Genomic DNA, 18,703 nt, shown 5'->3' with positions numbered 1-18,703 from the left:
AATCTGTTAAATAAAATTTTCATTCATTCATTCATTCATCAGATTAAAAACAAACACAAGAAGCACCCCTCTGAGCCGCTGGAGGTTGGTATGACCCAAGGCTTCCCAAGCCTCCGCTGCTTCACGCCAATAGGGGATATCTGCAGAGCCTCAAGCCCGGAGGCTTGTATCCTTTCGGCAAGCAACAAGCCCTTCCGCGTTGCTCTGATTGGCCGGGCGCGCGCATGCGCATGAGCCGCGACAAGCCACTCAGCCAGGCAGGAATACTAAGCTCCGCTTAACGCAATTTATACAAATGGAAGTATTGATTTCGCCGTAACGAATCATTAAAAAATATATACCGTTAACTGGAATATGTTGTTTCTTTACACATTATGTTGGATTATGTAATTGGTTTGTCATGACAAACCAATAAAAAATCGCGAATTAACCGGTGGCTACAACAACACACAGTAACTACATGCATCATTGTTTACAATGAACGGTGGGGCTAATCGAAAGGACTGGACACGGACGCGTTAAACAGCAATCAATTAATTTAATATAACAGTCCGGTTCTGTGTTTGTTTGTGTCTGTAGATTGTTGGTGAACAACTAACTTTAGGTTAGTTTAACTTGTCCGTGTCCAGTCCTTTCGATTAGCCCCACCGTTCATTGTAAACAATGATGCATGTAGTTACTGTGTGTTGTTGTAGCCACCGGTTAATTCGCAATTTTTTATTGGTTTGTCATGACAAAACAATTACATAATCCAACATATGTGTAAAGAAACAACATATTCAAGTTAACGGTATATTTTTTTAATGATTCGTTAAGGCGAAATCAATACTTCCATTTGTATAAATTGCATTAAGCGGAACTTAGTATTCCTGCCTGGCTGGGGAGCTTGTCGCGGCTCATGCGCATGCGCGCGCTCGGCCAATCAAAGCAACGCGAAAGGGCTTGTTGCTTGCCGAAAGGATACAAGCAGCCCGCTTTACAAGCCCCGAAGCCCCGCCCAGACGTGGGGCTTGCGGCTCTGCAGATATACCCTACTCGCTCAGTGAGACAGACCAGTAACATGCGAGCCGCGTCTCTGATCATCATTATGTCTGACTCGGGAATCGGGATCGAGTAGGTTTTTGGACGCAGTCCTGGCTACAGGGAACCTCACTGTCGACTGAAGCGATGTGATGTTCTCCTTCTTCGTATAATTGGAAGAAGGTGAGTCGCCTACTTCTGGACTTTATTATTATGTTCAAACGAGTTTAATTATGATGACTGATGATGCACTTGTTGCATCGAACAACGACTCCCCCTCCACACACACACACACACACACACACACATAGACACAGACACACACGCACAGAGAGACAGACACACACACACACACACACACACACACACACACAGAGACACACATAGACAGACACACACATATACACACATAGCCAGACACACACAGACACACACACACACACAGACACACACAGACACACACAGACACAGACACACACACAGACACAGACACACATACACAAACACAGACACACACACACACACACACAGACAGACACACATAGACAGACACACACACAGACACACACATACAGTACACACATACACACATAGACAGACACACACACACATGCTGAGGGTTGGGAAAATAGCCTACGGGGGCGTCTGATACCACTGTTTTATGGCTTTGGACGTCACACACACACCTGACCATAAGACAGAAGGTGGGAAACTAATATAAACTTAATTAACTGATTCTCTGCATGTGTGACTGCAGAGCATAACTGTACATATAGCGGGGTTATTCAGTCCAGGGGAGATTGATGGGAAGAACTTTGACTCATCATCAGATTGTCTGACCTAGATGGTCAGGAATTCCCCGGACTTGATGACCAGTTTAATAACCAGTGTGTGGGTGGATGAGGTCTGTGCTGCTATTCATTCAGTCACACAATCCTGGTTACTCTTTGAGACCCCCCCCCCCCCCCCCGGCCCCCACTAGGGGGTCTGACTAACGCTACAGTCTCTCTGCTGCACCTCCAGACAATAGGATGCCTTGAATTGATCGTATGGTTAACTGGAATGTCTCTCTTGTCTGGGGGTGAGTCGGGACTGGGAATGCATTGGTTTGGTTCCAGACTGGGTGAATCCCCCCCCCCCCTGTTGTCCAGGTGCTTCCTAGCTGGGTGGATATTCCAGCCATCAGCACTAATCCTATATCAGTGGTCATTAATTAGGCTCGTCATCATAATGTGTGGCAGCGGGGTGTCTTAGTGGTCAGAGAGACCGTCCCATAACCGGAACGGAACACACGTTCGAGCCCCAGCAATGATGACCCAATGTGTTGGTCCATCCCTGCCGGCGTGCCTTTGAGCAAGTGAACACTGAATGATTCCCACAGAGTGTTTTGCGTGGTGGTGGTGGGAGGGGGGGGGGGGGGGGGGGTAGGATTCAGTTGACTGGGAAGGATGGTGTCCATGCGAGACAACAAATATATTGTTAATGTATCAGTTTGAGGAATCTATTTTGTGGTGGGCCGCCTGTATCTATTTTGTGGTGGGTCTGTATCTATTTTGTGGTGGGCCTGTATCTATTTGTGGTGGGCCTGTATCTATTTTGTGGTGGGCCTGTATCTATTTTGTGGTGGGCCTGTATCTATTTTGTGGTGGGTCTGTATCTATTTTGTGGTGGGCCTGTATCTATTTTGTGGTGGGTCTGTATCTATTTTGTGGTGGGCCTGTATCTATTTGTGGTGGGCCTGTATCTATTTTGTGGTGGGCCTGTATCTATTTTGTGGTGGGCCTGTATCTATATTTTGTGGTGGGCCTGTATCTATTTTGTGGTGGGCCTGTATCTATTTTGTGGTGGGCCTGTATCTATTTTGTGGTGGGCCTATATCTATATTTTGTGGTGGGCCTGTATCTATTTTGTGGTGGGCCTGTATCTATTTTGTGGTGGGCCTGTATCTATTTTGTGGTGGGCCTGTATCTATTTTGTGGTGGGTCTGTATCTATTTTGTGGTGGGCCTGTATCTATATTGTGGTGGGCCTGTATCTATATTTTGTGGTGGGTCTGTCTGGAATTGTGTTGGGCTGCACCAATTTAATCTTATGTATCATGAGGGAAACATTGACTGAATCCTTGTCTGCTTCAAGGTGTTCTCACCTGCACTCATTTATAGGGAAGGGGTATTTCTGATGTCTGGAACCCTAAGACGTTTCTTGCGACTAACCAATGATGTTGTGGATCGGTAGAGTCCAATGCAAAGTCAATGGGGTCACGCTCCTTGCCGTCTGTACACACACGCTGACCAAAGAAGACAACTGAAATCTACTTCACAGTTCACACACATGCAAAGTAGATCTCAGTTGTCTTCAGTCAGCTTGTACCACCAGACAGGAGCTTGACCCCATTGACTTCACATTGGCTTGTGGCTAACTAACTAGCCGGAGCTGGTATGAGGAACAGCATGGATTGTGCTGAGAAAGGACTCTAACTGATCAGCAACATCATTGGTAAAAGTGGCAAATAATAGGGCTATGGTTCCCAAACTCAGAACTATCCTGTTCAAGTTCAAGTTTCAAGTTTCTTTAATAGTTGTCATACAGAAGTACAGAATACTTTTATACAAAATGCTTCTTACTGTTACGCTCCAGAGACTGTGCAAGACAAGATAATATAAGTATGAAATAAAATAACATAGTATAGTATGTAAATTAGAAGTAAAAAAATGAGGTCACAGTGTTCAGTATAGACATATGTACAGTGTTCGATGCAGAATAGACGTAACTGAGTTACCATATAATATACAATACTATGCAGTGTACTAATATACAATACTATATAGTGCAAGGCAGAAATGGGATGAGGTGCAATTTAGGTACAATTTACAGTAGGTGTACGAGTTGTAGTGCAAATCCTTTATCAATAAATATAAAGTGTGTTTGTGTGATCTAAAGTGTGGAGAGTGGGTGCTGCAGTGTGTTGTTTGTTTAAGTGAGTGTGTGGGTGTGTGTGCTGTGTGCATTTGATGGTTGTTGCATAGTGTTTATTGTTCGTTTAGCAGCCTGATGGCCTGGAAATAGAAGCTGTTAAGTGTATTCTGGTGGTGGACTGCCCTATAGGTTGTCTGGGGGGTATCTCGGAAGAAATGCATTCCGTGACGACGACACCACTGTCCTCTCTTATCTACGCTAGATTGCTCCGTGTTCACCAGGCAGCTTGTATGTACAGTACAGTACTCGGTACCGCCCGGCGGGAAGGTTGTTTTTACACCCTGGAGGAGGGATCAGCGTGGGGGAGGGAGGGAGGACAGGGAGGATAGGGCCTGCGTGCTGCAGATGGTCACTCGCATGTGATGCCGGGTTCAACTCTGCTCAGCAACTAAGGGGCGGGGGGGGGGGGGGGGCCTGGAGACGTCAGCTGGACGTCTGGCTCTTCCCGCACACGCACACGCTCGGTTGAGATGCAGAGGTGTGGAGTAACGGTGTGGAACACCACGCTCTGCCGGGGACACTGTCAGAGATTCTCTACGGTTGGTTTCTTTCTTCTCGTTCATTTGACTATTATTATGAATGAATTCATTTTGTCTCTCTTTATACCTTTTTATTATCAACTGGAATTTGAGCCTGTTTTGGGGACTCAGTCAGTCGTCTACTGTCTCACGACTTAATGTCTGCTGGAAGAACCACCCGGCTGTATTTTTATTACAATTTACAATTTAGTCATTTAGCTCAGTGGTTCCCAAAGTCGGGGTCGCGACCCAAAGGTGGGCCGAGAGCAGCCACGGGAGGGCCGCGAGATGATTTCCAAAAGAAAAAAAAGATTTTTTTTTTCTTTTTTTTTTCAGGCCACTGAACTTCGAAGCAGGCCAGGACGCGTGAATATTTTAGGCAACCAACTTGTGTTTAGCGTTTCTCTGATTGGCCAATACGCCCATGTGACCACGGTAGCGCGAGAGAGCTGCAGCGCGGAAATAGGCTGTCTATTGCCATTCTCTAAGACAAACTCTAACCTTAACCAGCTCCTTAACAGCGCCTAAACTTAACCCTTCTAACCTTAAGCAACTCCGAAACAATGCCTAACCTTAACCAACTCCGAAACAATGCTTAAAGTTATGCCTAAACTTAACGGCGAAAGAATGCGAATGCACGTTAAAAAAAAAAAGAAAAAAAATTGAAGGGAATCGAACTTGCCAGCAACGGGCCGTAGGATCCACAGCAATGCAGCGCTGCCAATTGAGCTAGTTCTGGATAGTAAAAAAGGGCGGATTACTGCTACATAATGCTGCCGCGACGGAGCTCCGCGGCAGAGCTCTAAATAACAGATTATGCACATAAAACGCTGAAAACAACCGAAGCAACAATAGTATTTTAATGAGGCTATTATTATTATCATTATTATTTTGCAACAAGTTAGCCCTCTCATAAATAGCACATATAAATGAATAACTAACTTAATAGGATTGAAGTGATATTTGGCTTAAAAAATCGGTCGCCTGGCAAAAAAAAGAAAAGAAAAAAAGCCTGACGATGTGCATTGGGCCGCAGCTCTCTGACGCCTTATTTTCTGGGTCCCGGCCTGAAAAGTTTGGGAACCCCTAGCTGACTCTTTTATCCAAAGCGACGTATAAATTGTGAACAACAAGTCACCAGGAGCCGGAGGGGGTACCCCGGGTACTACATCCTTGTACAGCTTGAGTGTTACACTCTTGAGTGCATAGTAGTATAGACATAATTAGCAAGATGGGTAGTAGTATAAGAATAGTAGCATAGTATTGGGGTACATAGTAGTAAAACAGTAAGAGGTAAAAAAACAAAAAAAAATATTCAGATATTGTTTTATTATTATTATTGTTATTATTATTACAGTGTAATTTAGTATAGCATTTTCATACTATTTACTGTCCAGTTTATTTGCATCCTGTGTATATAAGAAATATGTTTATCTTCAGTAAGAATTAGGGCTGGGATGTACAGTATACTGAATATGAAGGTTGTCATGGATCCATGCAAACAAGGTATGGATTTTTTACTATACCGTCGTCCACGATATATACATATTAGGGGTGTAACGATACACAAAAACCACCGTTTGGTACGTACCTCGGTTTTGAAGTCACGGTTCGGTACGGGTTTTCGGTACAGTGGGGGAAAGTTTGGCATCAGCAGTCACGAAAGGGGCTAGCTCCAAGGCAATAGCTAAAAGACGATGTGACAAATCATGCAGGATACTCTAATGCTGGTAGTGATTTGGCTGTGAAAACGGTATTCTTTTTGACAATTAAAGTATTGACAATTGGTATCGTTTGTCTCTATATTTTTCAACACCAGGGTAGAATTGATTTGATTCAATCAATAGCTCGATGGTATTGACTTTCACTACCCAGTTCGAGGTGCCAGTGCTTCCTGTCCTATAGACAGAAAGTCTAAATCAGATCTGATTCTCCCTTATTGGACCCACAGCTCTCCCATGTAGATTAGATTATGTCTCACACACCACAGGTAGGCAGCCCAGTTAAAATGCATGTAAGAATAAACAATGTAATTGGGAGTGTTTTAACAATTTGGATTGGAGCAATTTCAGGGAAGCTTCAAGTTCAACCACTGCATGGAGTAACATCTTGTTTTTCATGTTCCACTTTCGCTCCCTGCCTCTTAAGTCTTAACCGTGGCCTCCGGCCAACACGGCTTAATTGTAGGATTCGGTTTGGCGGCTGTGGTGTATTACTGTGATAAGAGAAGGTTTACTGTTCAGTCTACCGGATTTACAGGTTTCCACATCTCTTGTGTTGACTGTCGGGCAGATGATGTGAGCAAGCGGCGTGTTTGAACACGTCGTCTCGAGGTGATGATGACGGGAGTGAAGTAGCCTTGCAGCAACAAACCCACCTCACCATCCTATACTGAGCCGGCGTGTTTTATCATGTTGCGTATGAACCTGTATGTTCCCATGGGGAGTGTTAGTTAGCCTCCAGTAAGGGCTCCAGTTTTAGCAGGTGGTACGACCGAGGAAAGGGAAGCAACAGCAGTTAATTTGTCGTTTTCCTGCACTTGTGACAATACCTAAGTAAGTACCTTTTTTATTTTTGTAGTTATTTTTCATTAGTCTGTTTTTCTTTTTTGACTGCAATGTTTGAACTAAATGTTTCTGGGCAGCAGGGAGTTTCTAACAGCGTTGCTCCCATGCTTCTCTCTCCTTGTATTTCTCCAGCCCTGTTTTTATGGTCAGACCTGAGCTTAGCAGGGCATCAGTGTGGTGGTGGCTCCGTGGTAATAAACCAGATTAATTGACTTTTGAAACAAGGCAACATCAGGCTTGACTTAAAACATTACTTTCCTAACTTAGTGAAACTAAATGTAACAAATTAACACATAGATATAAATGTACTGAATGGTTATTTGTTATTTTTTTTTATTATAAAAAAAATAATAACCAGTTTTTTTTTTACCGATACCCGATCCAGCTATTTTACTGATATCGGCGGCCGATACGATACCAATATCGGATCGGTGCATCCCTAGTCACGACCCGGTCACAGTGTTCTTGCCTATAGAATCCAGAACCCATTCAGCACAACATTGTGATGCTGGTTGCACACAAGGCTATGTATGTTCTTGGGTTAAAGGGGAATGCCACCCATTTCTTTTATTCACTATGTTTCTTCCTGAGCCCCAGGACAGTTCAGTCAGTATTTGTGAACACTCACCACCCTCTCCTGAAGCTAGGAAACAGAGAGAGAGAGAGAGAACCCTCCACTCTGTGATGCCACTTGTGTGTAAAACCGAGGCTGTTTCATCGACAATGAAGGGGCAGCGGGTGACTTTGTGGAGCTAAAACATTTGCTTGTGTAGCTTTTACACCCAAATGAGGTTTGAATTCTGGTTTGGACCTGTGGGCAATATTAGAATATAAATCTGCTTTTGGGTGTGAGAACTCGGTTGAATGTTTCATGACTCCACAGTCAGTCAGTCACACGCACACACACACGCACGCACACGCACACACACACGCACACGCACACGCACACGCACACACACACACAGTCAGTGCCCCATTCACTATTGGGCAAGAGTCCTAGAGACACACACTTGCACACTTTTACACACACACACACACACACACACACACACACACACACACACACACACACACACACACACACACACACACACACACACACACACACACACACACAGTCAGTGCCCCATTCACTATTGGGCAACAGTCCTAGAGACACACACTTGCACACTTTTACACACACACACACACACACACACACGCACACGCACACACACACAGTGCACACACACGTGCACTTGACCTCTATGCCCAGTTGCAGCCTCCTGAAAGCTGTGGCCACTAGAGGGCGGGGAAAGAGTGACTTACAGAGCTGCTGGTATTAATGAACAACAAATTGAGTAACATGATAATGAACTATAAGTGTTCGCTCCTGATTCATGTAGCTGTCTCGGAGGGAAAAACAGTTTCCTATGTTTCCTTATTTGAAGTGTTTTCAGTAGCCTTAGCCTATAGGGAGGTGTAGTCTGAAGTCACTTTGGACCACCCGTTTAGGGATTTATCATCGGGAAAATGGATTATCGTCGGCTATTGTAATAATTATGCCTCATGAGCATTGGCAAGCTTTCCATTTTTGCACAAAATGAGTTCCCTTCCATCACTAACATTATTGTTTAAGAATTTTTGGTTGAAATAGAATTTTACGTAATTATTTTCCGATTAATTGTGAATATTTTCAGGTTGAGCTATAGCTTGTGGATGAATACACACAGAAAGGTACACCATGCAAATGTTCATGCTTTATTTGTTTTAAACGAGACGATTTAGAAACGGGCAATGGGGAAATACATTGCGATTTCAAGCGAGGTGGACCGGCCGGAAACAACAATGACATAACCACTACACCTCTTTATTATAGTTATTCATTATCTACAAGGTAGTCATAATGTGTGCCTCCAGTAAAGTAAAGTGATACTGTATTAACTAACTGTAATATCAAAAGGTATAGTTGGATACTTTACATCATGTCGGCTAGCTTATGAAACGAGCGATTGTTTGAGTCTCACATGCTGTGGACGTCACGGTAGGACGGGGCGATTCATTCACTTTCAATTTCAATTACGATGTTTGCTTCCCACGATCATGGAAACAAGATAATCGAGATAAAGCGATTATTGTGCTGCATGCCGCGTTGCTCTCATTTTGTGTTGTAAATGCAGCGCACCCTTCCCTCACAGCGGTCCGCCCCCCCCCCCCCCCCAAGCCCAAACAATCAGCTCGTGTTGAGAGGGAGGAGGGAGCCACGGCGTGTTTTTCTAGTCATTTTTAAACGTCTTTCGTAACTTGTAGAAGATAGATGGATAGATAGAAAACTTTATTGCCATTTCAACACATGGCTGATTGGGATTTGTCTTGGTGCCAAACATACAGTACATACAGTATAAAAACACACGAGTACATGCGATGATGGGGCGGTCGGGTGGCGTAGCGGAGATTGCGCTCGTCACCAATGCAAGAGGCTGCGGTCTCGACTCCCGGAGTCGGCATTGCCCTGCGGCTTGGGCCGGTCGTCATACTAACTCGTTTGGCTGAGTTAGCGGGAGGGAAGTTGATGGGTGGTAATCTGGCGTTGTGGACAGCGACGCCTACAGGTCAGCTCTGGGCGCCTGCTCAGCGAAAGGCAGGAAGTGGTGAAGGCAGCGTGACCTCCCACGCGTTACGCTTCACCAATGAGAGTCCTCGCTGCCAGGTGAAAAGAGAGCCACTGGCTGTCTCCGCATGTGTCGGAGGAAGCATGTGGTAGACTTCAGGGTTCCCTTGTACAACAGGTAGGGGAGGGGGGGAATTGGCATAACGACTAAATTGGGATGGGGAGAAAAGCATAGAAAATCAGGCGGAGAAAAAGAGAAATAAAATAAAAAAATAGTACATGCGATTCAATCCCCACAATATAAGTATTTCACAAACAATAATAATAAAAAAAAAAAAAAGCTACAGTACCTAAAAGAGCTCAGTGTTCCTATTTAAAGTACATATTGCCTTAAAGTGCCTGTCGGCTGGTGCTAGCCCTTATGGTACAAAGTACCTGTGCATTAGGACTTGAGTTCAGGTGACGGTCAACCTCGGGATATGTGCTATTTTTAAAACGAGATGTCCTACACCTGAGACTTTGGAGTCTTCTACCAGAGGGAAGGGGGTTAAAAAGGTAGTAAGCAGGGTGAGAGGGGTCACCGATCACCTTCTCCCCTTTCCGCCTGATTTGTGTGGCATATATGGAGGCCACAGAAGGGAGATCACAGCCAATGATTTTTGACACTGTGCGTACAGTGCTTTCTAGTTGTCCCCGATCATGGACGACAGAAAGGCAGCCTTTGGTCGAGAAGAAAGAATAAATAAATCATTCAGTCGTCATCACATGATGGCCTCGCATCAATGAGCAATCGTGATTTCAATATCAATCAAAATTATTGTGTGTATGATATTTGCCATAATTGAGCAGTCACACAGTATCCTCAATGAATTCTTCACCTCTATTGGTGTATTGTTGATCCAGAGAGCTTGTAAACATGGGCCAAGCCATGTGGAGTTAATCTAGATGGCTGAATGATGGAAGGAATGCAGGCTAACCCTGTGGTGTTTACTTATGTCTGGGGATCCATGGGATTCTTCTCTTTGTCTGGTTATGACTGCATACCAATACTGTGTCAATGCAACAAAAAAAAAAGACTTTGTATTATGAAACTGTCTGAACAGGAAGCGTAACTAATTGGGCTGAAATGTGATGTTGTGTATATGATCATAGATGAACTGATGAGCTAATCTATGCTTATTTTCAAAAGTAAGCTAAAAACTCTTCACCTTAGCCTTTTTAATGCACTCTGCTGCTTGGACTCATGGCATTCAGACTGAGAACTATTGTATTGCACTACACTATTGCTGCACTATTGTACGTCTATCTTATGCTAATTTCGTCTATTTTATTCGTAAATTTTTATCTTATTCGGTCTATTTTTATATTCATTCTATTTCTGCACTTTATACATTGCTTTTATTTAGTCAGAAACCGGCTAATCAAATTAAAACCTGTTTTATAGATTTTAATGTCGGAAATCTATCATAATCAATAAGACATCTATTACAATCTTTTATTATTTGTATTGATTTTAATGACAGAAATCTATTATAAACCTTTTCTTTTTAATTTTTAAAAGTTTTGGGCACTTTGGGCTGCAATTCTTGTATATACAAATAAAGTTTATTATTATTATTTTGCATTCTGTTATCTCCATTCAAGGTTGATTTCATATAACAGTATTGGCCTGATGAGCAAAACCTGGCAGCTATATAATGCCAAACATATATCGACTGGTGATGGTGATTATTTTATTTATTGCATTGGTTTGATGAGAAAAACTGGGCCAACAACTAATTATTTATGTCTAGCTGTGTGTGTGTGTTTTTTCTTCTTTGGCCATACAGAGTTTGTTTGGGTAATGCTACTTGCATGTGACAATGATACGGCACAGGATTTTGAGCTAACATTGTTTCAGTATCCGTATGCACAAAAACTTTCATAAAATTTGATTATCACCGAAGTTTGTCTTGATAATAATATTGACATTGGTAATGTTGGTTATCGGCCATAACAGAAATATTCATATTTGTGCATCCCCACTAGGGGATACAGTACTCTGAGGACAATTATACAGTTCTCTATGAGGACAATTATACAGTACTCTATTTGTATGGTTATTGTATGCAAGTTGTTGTGTGTGTCACATTGTGAAACTAAGTTCTATCTGCTCCATGGTCACTGAGACTGTACTGTATGTTCATTATGTCTCTGATTCTGATACATAAAGCACTGGCAACAGATGACAACACAGTACATACCTGCCACAATAATTCAAATACACCACTGTTTCAGAGTCTGGTGTGACAGGGGAGTGAATAGGTTTGTGTTTTCATGCACATTGATATTATTCTGGATTAGGCAGAAGTGGGACAGTCATTGTTTTTGCAAGTCCCAAGTAAACCAAGTCTTAACACTCAAGTAAGTCTCAAGACGCAGGTTCTGTGTTCCTGCGTTACAACGTCTAAACCTTGGGTTCTGTGTTCCTGTTAGACGTCTAAACCTTGGGTTCTGTGTTCCTGTTAGAGGTCTAAACCTTGGGTTCTGTGTTCCTTTTAGAGGTCTAAACCTTGGGTTCTGTGTTCCTGTTGTTAGAGGTCTAAACCTTGGGTTCTGTGTTCCTGTTGTTAGAGGTCTAAACCTTGGGTTCTGTGTTCCTGTTGTTAGACGTCTAAACCTTGGGTTCTGTGTTCCTGTTAGAGGTCTAAACCTTGGGTTCTGTGTTCCTGTTGGACGTCTAAACCTTGGGTTCTGTCTGTGTTCCTGTTGGACGTCTAAACCTTGGGTTCTGTGTTCCTGTTGTTAGAGGTCTAAACCTTGGGTTCTGTGTTCCTGTTAGAGGTCTAAACCTTGGGTTCTGTGTTCCTGTTAGAGGTCTAAACCTTGGGTTCTGTGTTCCTGTTAGAGGTCTAAACCTTGGGTTCTGTGTTCCTGTTAGAGGTCTAAACCTTGGGTTCTGTGTTCCTGTTGTTAGACGTCTAAACCTTGGGTTCTGTCTGTGTTCCTGTCAGACGTCTAAACCTTGGGTTCTGTCTGTGTTCCTGTCAGACGTCTAAACCTTGGGTTCTGTCTGTGTTCCTGTTGGACGTCTAAACCTTGGGTTCTGTGTTCCTGTCAGACGTCTAAACCTTGGGTTCTGTCTGTGTTCCTGTTGGACGTCTAAACCTTGGGTTCTGTCTGTGTTCCTGTTAGACGTCTAAACCTTGGGTTCTGTCTGTGTTCCTGTTAGACGTCTAAACCTTGGGTTCTGTCTGTGTTCCTGTTGGACGTCTAAACCTTGGGTTCTGTCTGTGTTCCTGTTAGACGTCTAAACCTTGGGTTCTGTCTGTGTTCCTGTTAGAGGTCTAAACCTTGGGTTCTGTCTGTGTTCCTGTTAGACGTCTAAACCTTGGGTTCTGTCTGTGTTCCTGTTAGACGTCTAAACCTTGGGTTCTGTTAGACGTCTAAACCGTGGGTTCTGTGTTGTTCCTGTCAGACGTCTAAACCTTGGGTTCTGTGTTGTTCCTGTCAGACGTCTAAACCTTGGGTTCTGTCTGTGTTCCTGTTAGACGTCTAAACCTTGGGTTCTGTCTGTGTTCCTGTTAGACGTCTAAACCTTGGGTTCTGTTGGACGTCTAAACCTTGGGTTCTGTGTTCCTGTTGTTAGACGCCTAAACCTTGGGTTCTGTCTGTGTTCCTGTTAGACGTCTAAACCTTGGGTTCTGTGTTGTTCCTGTTAGACGTCTAAACCTTGGGTTCTGTGTTCCTGTTAGACATCTAAACCTTGGGTTCTGTGTTCCTGTTAGACGTCTAAACCTTGGGTTCTGTGTTCCTGTTGTTAGACGTCTAAACCTCGGGTTCTGTTAGACGTCTAAACCTTGGGTTCTGTGTTCCTGTTAGACGTCTAAACCTCTGGTTCTGTTAGACGTCTAAACCTTGGGTTCTGTGTTCCTGTTAGACGTCTAAACCTTGGGTTCTGTCTGTGTTCCTGTTAGACGTCTAAACCTCTGGTTCTGTTAGACGTCTAAACCTTGGGTTCTGTGTTCCTGTTAGACGTCTAAACCTTGGGTTCTGTCTGTGTTCCTGTTAGACGTCTAAACCTCTGGTTCTGTTAGACGTCTAAACCTTGGGTTCTGTGTTCCTGTTAGACGTCTAAACCTTGGGTTCATTCTGTTTTCCTAACATTTCTGACGTGGCCTTTGTTTTGTTTTCCTCACAGAATATGAAAGAAGTCACTGTGCCTGAATAGAGACCAAGGAGGAGACGGCCCACAACACCACACTGTCCAATCATCATGTCTGTCTCAGCCAAGCAGGAGAGGACCGTCTGTGTTCTCCTCCCCAACAAGGAACAGCTGGACATCACTGTAGCGGTGGGTGTCTCTCGCTTGGTAGGGGGGGGGGGGGGGGGGGGGGGGTGGTATAGACAGAACGATATATACTTGAAGGGTATAGACTGTATGGTATAGAGACGATGTGTGTATTGAGCTGTACTGTATTGTACCCATTCTGCAATCTGTTAATAAAATTTTCAATCAATCAACGATAGACTTGAAGGGTATAGACCTGAAGGGTATAGAGCGAAGGCTATAGACTTGAAGCGTATATGGCGCAGTGGGCAAGGCGCTCGCCACTAACGCATGATCTGCTGGTATCGAGCCCAGCTCTCTGCGTTGCTACCGGCTTGGCCAGTCGTCACACTAACACAATTGGCAAGTGTTAGAGGGTGGGAACGCCGGTGGGTGGGGATTGGACGTTGTGGACAGCGACTCCTACAGGTCGGTTGGTGCGCCTGTACAGCAGAATCAGGAAGTATCGGTGGCAGCGTGAGCCTCCCACGCGTTACGCCTCGCCACTGAGAGATTGCGCTGTTCAGGTGAAAAGATGCGACAGCTGCCTCCTCGTGTACCGGAGGGGACACGTGATGCAAGGCTTGGTCCTCACTGCAGCCGACCAGTGGGAGGCATAGTCTAGCAACGTTCGAGACAGGGGAGGGGAGAATTGAAGGGAGAATTGGCGAGGCGAAATTGGGATGGGAGAAAAATAGAAAATAAGGAGAAAAAGTGGATTAAAAAAAAGACTTGAAGCGTATAGTCTGATGGGTATAGACTGAACGATAATAGACTTGAAGGGTATAGACTTGAATACCGGTAATAATAATACACTTTATTTGTATAGCACCTTTCATACAGAAACTGCAGCTCAAAGTGCTTCACAACAGAAAGAATACGGGCATAAAATGAGCACATAAAGTGCAGACATGTAAAATCACAGTTTTTCACATGAACTCTTTCACGGCCAACAACGTTATATACGTTATTGGGCGCCAACGGTTAAGGGCCAATAACGTGTATATATACGTTTTTGGATCGTTTTTGCTTTTTTTTATTTTAATATTCTATTCAATGTCACGGAATCGTATGTTGCCGTTAAAAGGCATACTGGGACACCGAGGGTGCAGTACCAGCCAGATCCTGCTAGTAGGCAGTATCGAGAGTGCAGTAAACCCTGTTGCAGACCGGGTGTTACTTTCAAACCGCTCCGGGCGCAGTTTTCTAGTACAGGGAAGCCTAGGGCTTCACTCGATCGCATTGAATCATTTTCGGGACAATCGATGGATATGTTGTGCTGGATTATGTCGTGGACCAGATGAACATCAGATGGACCAGATGGCGATCAAACAATTGGAATATTCTTTTTGGAATACCCCTGACCACAGGTATCTGATGTCCATTTCAGCTTGATCCAACAATGTTTTCATACCGATCCAGCTAATCGGCGTGTGTTGTGGTAATAACGAATGCCGTTACTGACAATCAAAGCATCAGAAATGACCCCTCCCCCCCCCTTTCATGCATTCATGATGAGACATAATACCTATTATATAAATTTGATTTGGAAATAGTAGCGTGTCCAGGGACGAAATGCCAATGCTTTTAGTAGAATTCACGTTGCGCCCTATAGCCGGCCTCCCAGGAATTAGCCCGGATCATTCAGAAATTATACTTATATTCACCACGGCGTGCCGCGCGAACGTATTCATGAATTTTTTTTTATTCTTTTTTGCATATTGGACAGAAGATAGTTACTGTCAAATGACCATAGTATTGTATCCATAGCTATAATATAGATATAGCTCTACAAACAAGGTGACGCACAGTGAAAACATGTAATGAAAACCTGGCCTAGCTAGAGTAAGATGGGGGAAAGGCCTCGGCCCTGAATGAGTTAATAATAATAATATAATAATAATACACTTTATTTGTATAGCACCTTTCATATAGACACTGCAGCTCAAAGTGCTTCACAACAGAAAAAAGACAGGCATAAAATGAGCACATAAAGTGCAGACATATAAAATCACAGTTTTTCACATTAGGATCTAACATCCCAACAGACAACCTTGTTTATGGTTTGATTCAGTTTTAAATAGACAATAATAAAAAAGAGTAAGATAAAATAGATGGAGTAAAATAGTACAATAGTGCAGTGCAATAAAATAGTAGAATAGAATACATGAAATGTATTTTTTACAGTGCAATAAAATAGTTCTGGATTACTGTTCAACAGTTCAAAGTCGTCTTTACCTTCTCTGTTTGCTAGCCACAGTTTAAAACTTGACAGTCTTCCCTCCTGTTTTATACCCACTTTGACCCTTCGAACCTCCCACTCAGGGCAAACCTCCCTCTCAGTGCGCAGTTCCCTCTCTCAGGGTGCAGTTCTAGGCCTGGGTCATACACCGTTTTAAAGCCTGACAGTCTTTCTTGTTTGATACCCACACAGTTTAATACCTGACAGTTTTGAACCTGTAATAGACGGAGTAAAATAGTACAGTGCAATAAAATAGTAGAACAGAATAGATAGTAAAATTATGCAGCAGTGCAATAAAAAGTAAAGTAAACACTGAAGGGTATATAGACTGAACAGTGTCTATCACCAAGAGACCCTAATGAATGGCCCAGGTTCTGGTGTGAAAATGATTGTGTATGAAATACATCTCTCTCTCTCTCCAAAAAAATAAATACAGAAATGAGTATTGAGGATAAACAAAGTTATGTTATATTATGTATGTAGTGCTGTACTATATTCACTGCTGTCAAGTGAATCAAGTTTTTTCTTGTAATCTTTTAATATAAGTAAAAGTATATTCTATATTGTAATGTACTAAATTATGTTATATCTAGTCAAATTTAATGGAAGAACAAATATAAATGTAAGGGGGTAGGGATCAATAAGCTAAGCTTCCCTCTACTCCTTTTTTGGACATGTCTGCTAACCAAACACATTGCTCTTGACCTTTTGTTTATAATTCCCTTTTTTTCTTCTTTTTTTTATGTTTTTCTTTTAATGTTTTTTTTTATTTGCTGTTATGATTGTTAAGATACTGTGAGTTGTTTGGAGAAATATGGAGAATAACATAAACTTTTCATTCATTCAGGTCAAGGCCACAGGACAGGATGTTTTCGATCGCATGTCAGAGCTCCTCGGAATCAGAGAGCTACACTTCTTCGGCCTGACAGTAGTTAAGGGTAAGCGCTCTCTCTCTCTCTCTCTCACTCTCTCTCTCTCTCTCACTCACTCACTCACTCACTCACTCACTCACTCACTCACTCACTCTCCCTCCCTCTCTTCCCCTCTATCTCTCTCCCTCTTCCCCCTCTCTTTCTCTCTCCTCCCCTCTCTCTCTCTCTCTCTCTCTCTCTCTCTCTCACTCTCTCTCCCTCCCTCTCTTCCCCTCTATCTCACTCTCTCTCCCTCTTCCCCCTCTCTTTCTCTCCCTCTTCCCCCCTCTCTTTCTGTCTCTTCCCCTCTATCTCACTCTCTTCCTCTCTATCTCTCTCTCTCTCTCTCTCTCTCTCTCTCTCTCTCTCTCTCTCTCTCTCTCTCTCTCTCTCTCTCTCTCTCTCTACAAAACCTCTGAACCTGAAAGCAGTTTTTCACACTAGATTAGACAGCGCAGTAGATCGGCATCATCATCCTAATGTATGGAAGGAGTAAGGTTCAGGTCAGGCAAGTAGGCAACACAACCCCTCCCTCTCATGATGACTCTGCTAGTTTGTCCACTGCAAGTGGCACCTTGACAAACCCCCCCCCAAATACGGTCCAGGGCCCAACGTTGCCACCCTCCTTTTTAGTGGCACTGTTTACACAACAGTGCAGAAAACGGGGTTGGCTGCCAAAAAAAAGGGGGGATTTCACCAAAATAAAAGGTTCAGTTCTCTCGCCCGGTCTGCATCAACAAGTGGTCTAATCTTCAGCCGCTGAACTAATCTTCTCCCTCTCTCTCTCTCTCTCTCTCTCTCTCTCTCTCTCTCTCTCTCGCTCTCTCTCTCGCTCTCTCCCCCCCCCCCCCTGTACAAACATGATGAAATGCCTCGCGCTAATTCCTGCGCGGCTCACCTCTCCGAACAAGCGGCCTTTTGTTTTTTGTCGGTGTTGGTCCGGGCGGACCACTTCAGGCCTTTTGGATTCCAGCAATATTAACTTCATTAAGCCTGGAATGCACCCCCGCATTCCAAACCTCCTCAGCCGAGGGAGGGGGGGGGGGGTTGGATGGATGGATGGATAGATGGATAGATTGATGACTGGAAAAGGGGAGCAGGAGGGAGGGAGGGTGGGAGAGAGAGTAGTGGAGGAGGAGGAGAAGAAGAAGAAGAGGGACGGGGGTAGGGGGTAGGGGGCGAGTCTAGGTGACGGGGGAGTCTCACTCAAAAAGCCCTGGTGAAAGAAAGAGGGAGAGAGAGAGGGAGAAATGAGTCAGAGTTGAGTAGAGAACGGGTTGAAAGAGAGAGACGAATAGTTGGAGGAGTCTGTCCTAACTAAGGAATCTCAGGCGAAAGGCGGTTTGGCAAGCGAGCCGTATCTCACAACGTCAAGGAGTTACGGGAGGTGATGACGTGCATCGCTGAGTACCAGGCGCGGGGGGGCGATAAGAGAATATTTAGCCAATGAGCAAAGCACTTACAATTCACAAACAATGGCAGTAAATAGTGGCTTATCAGCCCCTCCTCCACCCACACGGAACAAATTGGATTGCGATGAAACACAAGATTAGCTTCGGTGTCCGCTTGTA

The 18,703-nt window shown here is 43.8% G+C and overlaps 1 protein-coding gene across 2 annotated transcripts in view; it reads left to right on the top strand.

The window, feature by feature from the left end:
* Nucleotides 1-1,104: 1,104 nt before the first annotated feature.
* Nucleotides 1,105-18,703, top strand: part of LOC311234448 (FERM domain-containing protein 6) — a 41,529-nt gene continuing 23,930 nt past the window's right edge. The window contains exons 1-3 of one of the 2 annotated variants that reach the window (XM_084321627.1): nt 1,105-1,203; nt 13,851-14,003; nt 17,069-17,159. In XM_084321627.1, the coding sequence (XP_084177753.1) occupies nt 13,926-14,003; nt 17,069-17,159 (169 nt within the window). In that variant the 5' untranslated portion in view covers nt 1,105-1,203; nt 13,851-13,925. Of the gene's footprint in view, nt 1,204-6,970; nt 7,069-13,850; nt 14,004-17,068; nt 17,160-18,703 lie in introns of those variants that run through there. The other variant, XM_084321626.1, reaches the window with a different exon arrangement.

The sequence above is a fragment of the Notolepis coatsorum genome, assembly GCF_963971535.1.
Source record: "Notolepis coatsorum genome assembly, chromosome: 9".
NCBI lineage: Eukaryota > Metazoa > Chordata > Actinopteri > Aulopiformes > Paralepididae > Notolepis > Notolepis coatsorum.
Note: the sequence above shows the minus strand (reverse complement) of the source record. Positions and strands in the feature narration are given on the sequence as shown.